Source organism: Solanum pennellii, chromosome 1, assembly GCF_001406875.1.
Source record: "Solanum pennellii chromosome 1, SPENNV200".
In the NCBI taxonomy this organism is placed as follows: domain Eukaryota; kingdom Viridiplantae; phylum Streptophyta; class Magnoliopsida; order Solanales; family Solanaceae; genus Solanum; species Solanum pennellii.
Window position 1 is genome coordinate 88,047,068 of NC_028637.1, and position 10,103 is coordinate 88,057,170.

General features: G+C 34.3%; 1 protein-coding gene across 1 annotated transcript; it reads right to left on the bottom strand.

The window, feature by feature from the left end:
- Positions 1 to 4,630: 4,630 nt before the first annotated feature.
- LOC107006205 (translocase of chloroplast 159, chloroplastic) lies at positions 4,631 to 9,103 on the bottom strand. Its single transcript, XM_015204818.2, has one exon. The coding sequence runs from the start codon at positions 8,823 to 8,825 to the stop codon at positions 4,758 to 4,760; it is 4,068 nt and encodes a 1,355-aa protein (XP_015060304.1). The 5' UTR covers positions 8,826 to 9,103; the 3' UTR covers positions 4,631 to 4,757.
- Positions 9,104 to 10,103: the final 1,000 nt, after the last annotated feature.

Genomic DNA, 10,103 nt, shown 5'->3' on the forward strand with positions numbered 1-10,103 from the left:
ATATATATATATATATGAATTCTGAAACAATATTATTCAATGTATCATTTAGTCATTTTTTTATTATACATTATTTTTTATTTTATTTTTACTTTTGAACTATTTTGTACCTCTCTATAACAGTTAAGTACATGAATTTTTTAAACATTTGAGATTACATATAAAAAGGAAAAAGTACAAATATGTTGGTTTAAAAAGATAAATGATTACCAAAAAATGAAAAAGACATAATTATTGTTCTATGAGATTTAACATGTTTACCCTCAAAATAATTAATGATAAATACAAAATGTGATTACCTTTACAATATATATCCTAAAAATAGAAGAAATGTTGAATACAAAAATACAGTAATCAACTATGAAGTTATATTTAAAAACTCAAAAGGATAGAGATATGAAAAATAAATATTTAGTTACAACTTCATATTGGAGTATATTCATCTTGTAACTATCATAATTTACATATTTCTCAACAAAAAGAAGATGAATATGCATTAAAATTTAAAGAATACAAATAAATAAAATAGTTAGAATTCTTATAATTACAAACTTGTAATGAAAATTTTACAAGGAATGTAGACTAACCTACTGCAGAATGCAAGATGAATACAAACTTGAATAACACAAGGAATATAAATAATGTGGTGTGAGTATGTTTGATAGACTCTTCACTTACCCCCACTTATCTTACAAATTAAAATTAAAGGTATTAGACTCTTCATTATCTACATTTAATTAGTACATGAATATATGATGCATTAAGATCTTATTTGATGCATGAATTGAAATATAACTTTTATTTAATATTTGATTAATTAAATTGATATTAATATTAATTTATTTTAGAGGTAAAAATAAGGGTAAAATGGTAATTCAACTTTGAGGTTTGGAGCTTCCCACTTATAATAATATATGATAAAAAAGTTTAAACGTGCCCTCAAGGCCTAGCTCGAGTGACAAAAGGTGGAGGATTTGTGGCTTAGGTTGCAGGTTCAAGCCCCACACCATGCAAAACGAAGTCCGATTTTTAAGTGGAGAAGGGTAGAGGAGCGGGCCTATTATTCACCAAGCTTAGAAGGTTGTGATTGATCCAAAGAGCAGAGGGTCACAAACAGATTTCTTGGTTATCAAAACAACAGTTTAAACACTTGAAATTTAAAACTTTAAGTTATTTCCGTGTGTTCTAGAGCATTTGCAAACTCATAAAATATACTTTTGTAACTTATGACGAGTTAAAGAATATCGTAATAGAAAATAAGTGGTAAATTCACCACCTATCACATATGTTGTTAATATCTCTTAATTTTTTGTAATCTTCTGATTCTTTATATTCAGTTTTCTTTGTATTGTAGCAATCTCTCCTCCTCCTTGTGCATTTAAAGATGATCAATGTAATTCACAAATAACAACTTTTTGCAAAATCCTTCTTCATAACAAATCAAAGAATTCATTTCTTTTTCATTTATTAGGTGAGATATTAGCCAAATTGATCAGCTCACTCATTACGAAGCACTTTTAGATCTCTACAATATTATGAAACAGAATGGTCAAAGGATGGCATATCTGATGTTGTTCACTATTCAAAAGAGAGAGTATGAATTGAGTGATTTCATCTCGTTCAATTGCATCAAATTAACTTAGCTTTTTTAATTTTACCTAAGTTACAATCATGAAGCGATAAAAATGATTTCATACTTGTACCAGCACATTGCCCGTTTGGCCATAGATTTTCCAAATATTATTTGGGAAAAAAATTGGCAAATAATGTTTGTTCATATAATTTGCCTTATTTGGCAAATATCCCAAATTCCCAAATACTAGTTTTTTCTAATATTTGGGTCAAATGTCATTATTTGGGATCTTTTGAAAATTAAAATTTTAATCCAAACTTTTATCTTTTACAGAAACACCCTCTATAGTAGTTATTTGTGTTGTATTACATCATTTTTTATGTGATCGACCACCAATGTAGTGATTAAATATTCAGTAAAAATTATTAAATGATGGATATGGTTGTTGGTGAAAATGATGAAGAATTGGCTAAACGTATTAAAGTCATGTGTTTTGTCTACTTCACGATGTGTGGAATGATGTTTGTTGCACTCACTCCAAACTACCACATTACTCTAGTGTCGTGGATACTATTTGTTATTGTTGCAACGAACATCTAATTGACTTGTAATACAAACTTATAGTTAGTTTTGATAGTTTTTAAAATTTATGGGTATAAATCATATTTTTCTAAAAAGGTGAAATATACTTCGCAAATATTATGACCAAACACATGCTGAAATTTCACTCAAATATTATTTGCCAAGAATATTTAAAAATTTATGATCAAACGCTAACTTTGATTCCCGATCCAGGTCGAGAAGGGTAGAGGTTAGATAGCGAGTGGTAGTATTGTGTTATATGAGAGATTATGGCATTTGAACAGAAGAGGCAAAGGAAATATTTCAAGAAATGGATGATATAGAGTGGAAGGACGTAAATCAAGATCTATGACAACAAAGACTCTTTAGATCGATATTGGGTAGGAAGGTAACCATAAGCAAGAAGTGGAAAACCTGTTGGTTATGATGTTAATTAATCCCAAGGGTGTTACTCCTTCATTATGATGTTATAAAGTTTTTACGATTTCAAATCTGAAGAAAGATCATCATGATAGGAGAGTTTTCGAGCAAGAGGACTTGCATTTGTGATTTGTATCTGGTGAAGTAGAGAAAAGCTGTATTGCTGTAATGTCCGGAGAGAAGTCCCCTTTTGAGCAGACCTCATACTTGATATTTAGTTTGTTGACTCTGTATATATCAGCAAGAGGACTCATCCGAACTCGAAACTTGCTTCTATATATGATACTTTTTCTTTGTATTTGTAATTTTGTTTTAAGAATATCTTTAACTGAAGGGTGTATTTTTTGCTTTAGAAAATGAGACAAATACAATCATAAAAATAGTGTATAAGGCATGTAAAACAATAAATGCCTACAAGATATTCTAATTTCAAATTATTAATACTTACATTTCTGCATCTTATATTTTAAATATATGTGAAGAATCATTCTTACATGTGCTTGTGGATAAAATCTATGGTTTTTAGACAATCTATATTAAAATTATCGTGAGATCCAAATTCCAAAGTCAAAAAAAAAATAAAATGATACACCAAAATGCTTAAGAAGTTAGAAGATCTTTTATCTTTGACTAAATATTGCTCCTATTAATTTTTTAACAAAAAAAATGTAAAATATATTTTAACAAACTTTTAAGTATAAGAAGATTAATATTGTCCTTTTGGCTCTTCACTAAATTAAAATCTGATTTATTTAATTAAATATTAATATTTTATTTATATAATTACTTAATTTAAATACCAATCATTGCACTTTAATCTTTAGTTATTTCCTTCTAATAAGTTTCTTATTTATAAATTTGAATTACTTAATTGCATTCTTAATTAGAAGGAGAATTTCATCTTTTACTAATTAATGCCAAACATTTTATCTTCTTGAAATGTATATCTCGTGTAACTCTAACTTTAATTTCAACAATTTTTACTCTATTCTATGAGACAAGAGAGACATTTTAAGGAAGAATTTCAATATTTTTACTCTATTCTATGAGACAAGAGAGACATTTTAGGGAAGTTAATCATAAGATAGCGTACCTCCATGTTTGTTTTTGCTACTTTATTTTATCTTTTAAAACAAATATAAAATTTCTATATCAGAATTATAATAAAGGGAGGACTAAATGAAAAAAGAATCTTCAAGTTATCCGTACACTACAAATATTTTTTAAAAGTTAAATCGCGCATTGCCCTTTTATTAATAAGTTTATACACTACAAATGTTTATCATTTTACTTTTCATATTTTTATTGTAACTCAAATACTATCTTTTAAAAAATTATGGTGATTTTTAATAGTTCAGATTCATCGTTATGAAGTAAATGTGCAACGGACGTGCCCATGTACTAGTATATTATAAAAGATAGGTTGTCTGTTTAAAGTATCCTGAAGTATTTTTCTCTTGTCTTCTTCTTCAAATTTGTCCAACAACAATCGATAGTTCATCATTTCTTCTTAGATTTGTTGGATTTCGTGGAAGCTTTTGACACTGTCATATGATTCTGCTTTGCTAGTCGCATTGTGGAAGCTTTTGACACTGTCATATGATTCAGCTTGCAAATCAGTATATTTATCAGTTGTTAGCCGCCAATGTTCTCATTTTCCCCTCCAACAAAATTGGCCTTACACAACTCAGAATTTTTAGCAACTTCACCATCACCTATAGCAATTAGTTTCTGCCCTGAATCAGCCTACGCAAAGGCCTTCCAGTTTTATTGCTTCTTCTCGGCCCAGTAACTAGTTGTGCGACATCCATGTTGATATCGACATTGGGTTGAGGCTGGTTCATACCATGATACATGATTCATATTATGTAACACATAGGCAATGAACACAAAGCAGAAGGGTCAAATTTATCCATGTACTTCTAAAAATTGTTTATATTTATCCAAAATATAAGTTGTGGAAGAAATATGCCCTCGTTGTTGCAGATGCAACAACTCTTTATCAGAACACAAAATCCTACAACATTTGATGACCTGTACCATAAGTATAACTCATGATTTGAAAGGAAGTAATTCTATTGAGAACTTCAGAGATCAAATGGAACAAATACAAGAAAATTACCACTAAAAACACATTTAAAAATTATGGAGGTGTAACTGGCATTTGTCTAAGATACAACAACTACATTAAGTTCTTTCCACTAGTCTGAGGAAAAAGGGTCATCATTATTGCTCTAGCAATTGGCAGAAGTCCTACAATAGCAATCAATAGTTGATCTGAGGTGCTTGTCCTAACTGTGATTTGCCCGCTTTTCTTGCTGTTTAATCCGGCCCTAACGGCAATCTTGGAATTCCTTCCAACAGAGAACTGAGATTGCAGATTGCATCCCCATATGAGATCATTTCTCCATTTCATCAAAGAAAGGCCGAGTGAACTTTGGTCCTGTCCAACAGGGTAATCTTTCTCTCTCAGACGCAACTCTAAGTTGGCTCCATATGCTGCATTACCCTGAGACATGATGGTGCCAGTACTTCCCACCACAACTAACTGTTTACCAATGGAAAATTGGTCCTCCAATTTCAATCCCGTCACTAAAGTGTCACCCAAGAAAGTAATGGATATCCCTGCAGCTGTTTTATTCGTTTTCAGATTTTTCACTTTTGTTTCTCCCTTCAAAATGTAGGCAAGTTGCTTTCCTACAGTTTGAATGTCGAACCCTACCATACTTGATCCTTTCTTCCCCGTCTTTGCTGAAACAGATGAATCCAAGTGGATGTTGAACTCTTTCTTGTCCTTTGTGAGCTGAAGAACTATTACTGCAGGAAACTGGCCAGCAATGGCAAGGTGATCCTCAATGCTCACACCATCATATCCACAATCATGGTCCCAGCTCTGGGAGTCCATAACAGGCCTTGCAAGAAGTTGAGACGAAGGTTCTAGATACCGGTATCTGTAAGTTGGGTTGTCCCCGTCAAAAGAATTTGGGAGCACCATGTCAGGTAAAGGGATTGCTGCTCCTGCTTGGCTCCCTGTTTCCTGGTCAGCACCTTCTTCCATGTAATCACCTATCTCTGCCTTACCTTTCTTCTTCATGTCCCGAAGCCTTTTTAACTCCTCCCTCCACTGTTTCTTCTGAAACAGCTTCACACGGTAATCATACTCGTCAAAATATGCTCTCTTCTGCTCCTTGCTTAGCTTAGCAATTTGAGATTTCCTCAAAGGTCTGAAAGGTGGAAGGTCATCGTAATCATCAACTTCTTGGTCGGAATCAGATGAATGTGCCAGCTCAATGTCTGAGTCTATATCCCCACCAACTTGATTGTTAGAGACTTTAGGATGAACATTTGATTGTAACAGTGAAGATAAAAAGTATGGTAAAGGGAGTGAACGCTTGGGGAAGCCAAAAAGCTTTCTGTGGTCATGAAGATCTTGATCTTTCATGATGGAATCTACTTCTGATAAAATCTTTATTGAGTAACACAGAAGCAGAAGCTGCGATCTCCAATTTTCTCCATTTGGAAGCAATATATCTCCTTTGTCATTCTTTGGACTGACTGGGTGGTTTTCAACAAGAGCAAATGGAAGACTCATCAACCCAGCATTCATCGTGTGTGGATCACCTATGGAGTGATCAATTAACTGTTGAATGATACGGGAGCACTGAGCAACAAACATTTCATAGCTTACAGGATGCCCCGAGGGTCCATCTGGAGGACTTGAAGCAGCATGTGTCAGGGTAACAATGGCATTACGCCATATTGATGGACCAAGATAACTACTGATGGACTTGAATAATGGTAGATCACCAAGATCTCTAGACTGAGTGTCAATGCGGTCGACATAGAGGACTACATCAGGACTGTATTTCTTCATATATTTCTTTATGGACAACAAAGTTCTTCGGTTAATGGATTGTTCTGTTAGGGAAGATCTGAAACCAGGAGTATCCAAGATGTTCAATGTAACTCCATCCAGTTGTCCAATTATCTCCTTCACATCGGTAGTCGCAGGTACAAATGCATCTACCATTGATTTGGCTTCACCAAAGATAGAGTTTATTGTTGCACTCTTACCAACTCCTGTTTTACCAATAACCAGGATATTCAGAGAAAAATTCAAACTGTCTGTATCCTCTGCTTCCAACTCTATAGCTACCTTCTGGTCAGAGTCAAGGCTCAATAGTTGAGAGGCTGACTTCCCTGCAGCACGAACCAACCGGTATAAGACCTGTGCAGCTATGGAATCTTCAGGAGACCGGTTTAGCTTGTGGATGAGCCGCAAAAATGTTATTCTTAACTGCTGTAGTTTCTCAAGCCTCTTCTTTTCTTCTTCACTCAAAATCCCTTCTGATATACCTTCAGTCTTATTATCAGATAGGGAAAACTTATCCGTATTTGTTGGCTGACCAGGTCTGGACGAGTGAAATGTGGATCCCGGGGTATCAGGAAGCTCCAGAAAAGAAACCTGTGTACCATCAGCTGATGGAACTGAAACACTTCTACCTTCAGGCCCAACACCAGTAGCAGCCCTCAACAGCGTAGCCAGTGCTTCAGCATCAAACATCTCATTCTCTTCACTCTCTTCGTCTGTATCTACCTCTTCAGCTAAGTCTGTCACAATCTCACCATCAACCTTTGGTAAATGACCCTCAGAAACCTCTCCATCGTAGTCGGCAGTGGCTATTTGTTGGTCCAACTGATCTATGATAAGTTTCATACCACCGGATCCATCAAAGGTCAAACTTTCATCATTTTCATGTAAGAATAGGGCTTCTTCATTTTTGAACAGTTTGACTGTATCAATGTCTTTGCAGTTAGCTTCTAAGTCTGGATTTAAACGAGCCTCCCTGTGTTGTGTTTTATCCGATAACTTAGGTAGATCATCTTCAGCTCTGGTGGACCAAGTTACATCCGATGAAGAATATACTTGTTCTTCAGCTGTTGATGGTACTGAAATTTCAATGCACTCCAAGCTCTCAGCTTCACTATCCTTGATGGGTTCATGATAAGATTCGGTTTCGGTTCTAGTGGCAATATCCTGACAATCACTTCCTTGATAAACCCCATCCTCCTTGCTTTCCGATTTCTGACTGTCCCCGGAAGCTCCAGTATGTAAGATGATGCTGTTTCCAGAGCTCAAATCATCGGCTCCAAATTTTGATACTCTATTTTCTTCCCCTGGGCTGGAGTAAGCAGTATCAGAAGGCTCAACACCACGAGACGAATCTGCACTTTTTGACTCTACACTACTATCAAGAATTTGACTTTCTTCTGCTAAAAGTTTTTTATCATTGTCCAACTCTTGTCCCAACAAAGTAGATTCTTTACTTGCAACCTGATACAAATCTTTTCCTCCTTCTAAAATATAATTGACCTCACCTCCCTTCGTTATAAAATTCTGAACAGTGTCAATTTCAGCTTCATCATCTTCAATACTGTCCGAACCCAAAACCATCTCAACAGTTTTTGTAATGATCAAGTCCTCTTCCATCCCAGATTGTATCGCATTCTCAGACTCTGATTCATAATCCGAAACATCTGAAATTCTAACTTTTGGAGCACTATCTAACCTATCCAACACCACTGCATTCGGAATTCTAAAGACACCTGAAACATCATTCTCTTCTAGAACACCAGTACTCAAATACTCATCATCTTCACTATCCCAGGACAACTGTGCAATTGGAATGCCTCGAATTGCACTATCAACAACTCCAGTACCCTCAAGGGAAATATCTTTATCAGACCCATTCATCGACTCATCCACAACAAAAGGAGTATCACTAAACTCACCATGTCCTTCATCAATTTCCCTATCTACAACAAAAGGCCTATCCCTATATTCATCTTCCGCATACGGTTCAGTTAAAGAAGACCTAGAATCATCATAATCCCCCACACTACTACCTCTTTCAGCAATTTCTTCATCTGGGATTTTCACAAATGGTCTAGAAACAACAAATTGATTAACAAAATGAGTTTTTTCAAGATTTTGCTCATCTGGGTCAGACAGAAATAACCTTTCAGAAGCAGTTTCAAACTCATCCTCTCCACCACTAACAAAACCTTCAGAGTCACTACCATAATAACTACTACTATTTTTTTGTCCATTAACAGAGATAGAGTATTCAAAGTCAGAATCATCAATAGTAATAGGAGCTCTAATACCTGTTGAAGTGAAAAGAGGGACATTTGCAGGTGGGCTCCCTTGTGTTGTAGAAAGTGGAACACCATAATTCTTTGAGTCCATGGTGACAAAAACAATACTATTTCTTTAAGTCCCCCAATATAAAAACACACAGAAGAACACAAAAACAGGAAAAAGGGGGGTTTTATGGTAGGTTTGCTTTTTGGGTTTTCTCAAAGATTGGTTTTTTATGTTTGTTGTTGGTGATTGAGCTCATGATTATTGGTTGATGTAAAGGTTAGAGAAAGGTCACATAAACATAAACCATGGTGATAAGGCTCTTGGACCTCTTTTTGGCTTTATTTCAAACCTCTACTCTAGGTATAATATCACTAATAGGCATGTGTATCACTTGACTAGTTCTTTTGGCTTTTGTGTTTTCTTCCTTCCTTTTTTTGCACTTGACTAGTATTGGTATATACTGAATATCATATTGAAAATTAAAAATTTTTATATTGCAATATGTATATTATGATATTTGGTATACCTTTTTTTTTAAAAATCTTGGTATTTACCACGGTATTCTATAGTATATATCGAATCCATGTATATTATATTTAAGCGAAAAGATACAAATTTGTTATCGAACTTTGATTTAAGGTTCATTTACTCTTAAAAAGTTTGACTCATTTATGTCATTTCCATTTTAGTCTAATTATGATTGAGATGTTTTAAAAAAAATTAAAGTTATAAATCTGAATATATGTAAGTCGAAGTCAAACAAATTATGGTTACCGAACAAGCATGCGGTAAAATACTAAATTACTAAAAGTACCGAATCATATCGAAGTTGGTATGGTAATGGCATAATATTTTGAGGTCGGACTTGTGTGATCTCTTTCTCCTTTTATTGATCTCAAGGCTCGTCAAGGACTTGAAGAGGTACGTAGTTGTTTGTCATTTGACGGTTCTTTTTCCTTTCCTTACACTTTATTCTATTTGAGAAATAAAGCTTGAGACTTATATTCATTTCTTAATTCTGCATTTATGTATGTAATGGCTTGTACACGTGAGAATCAAAATTTGGGGGGTTTTAATAGAAGAATAAGTTTTTCGTTCTATCTTGATCTATTTTTTTACTGTTTTTCATTTGAGTTGAGTAGAGGTTGACTTGTCTTGGTGGGAAAAGATTAGTGTCATCGCGTCCATTTTTTGGGTGATGGCATTAAGGTTCTTATGTGTGGGGAGTGATTTAGGATCATAAGAGACCTCTAGTACTTAGTCAAGTTCAAAACCTCCCTACCAACTACGTTTTTTGCATTAGTTCGTTCAATGGTTAATTTCAAACGGTCATATCTCTTAACATACTGTTATACCCTATTTTAATTCTAGGTCCAAACG

Excerpts from the sequence above, each read along its gene's own strand:
- LOC107006205 (XM_015204818.2), bottom strand. The coding sequence starts at position 8,825 with ATGGACTCAAAGAATTATGGTGTTCCACTTTCTACAACACAAGGGAGC.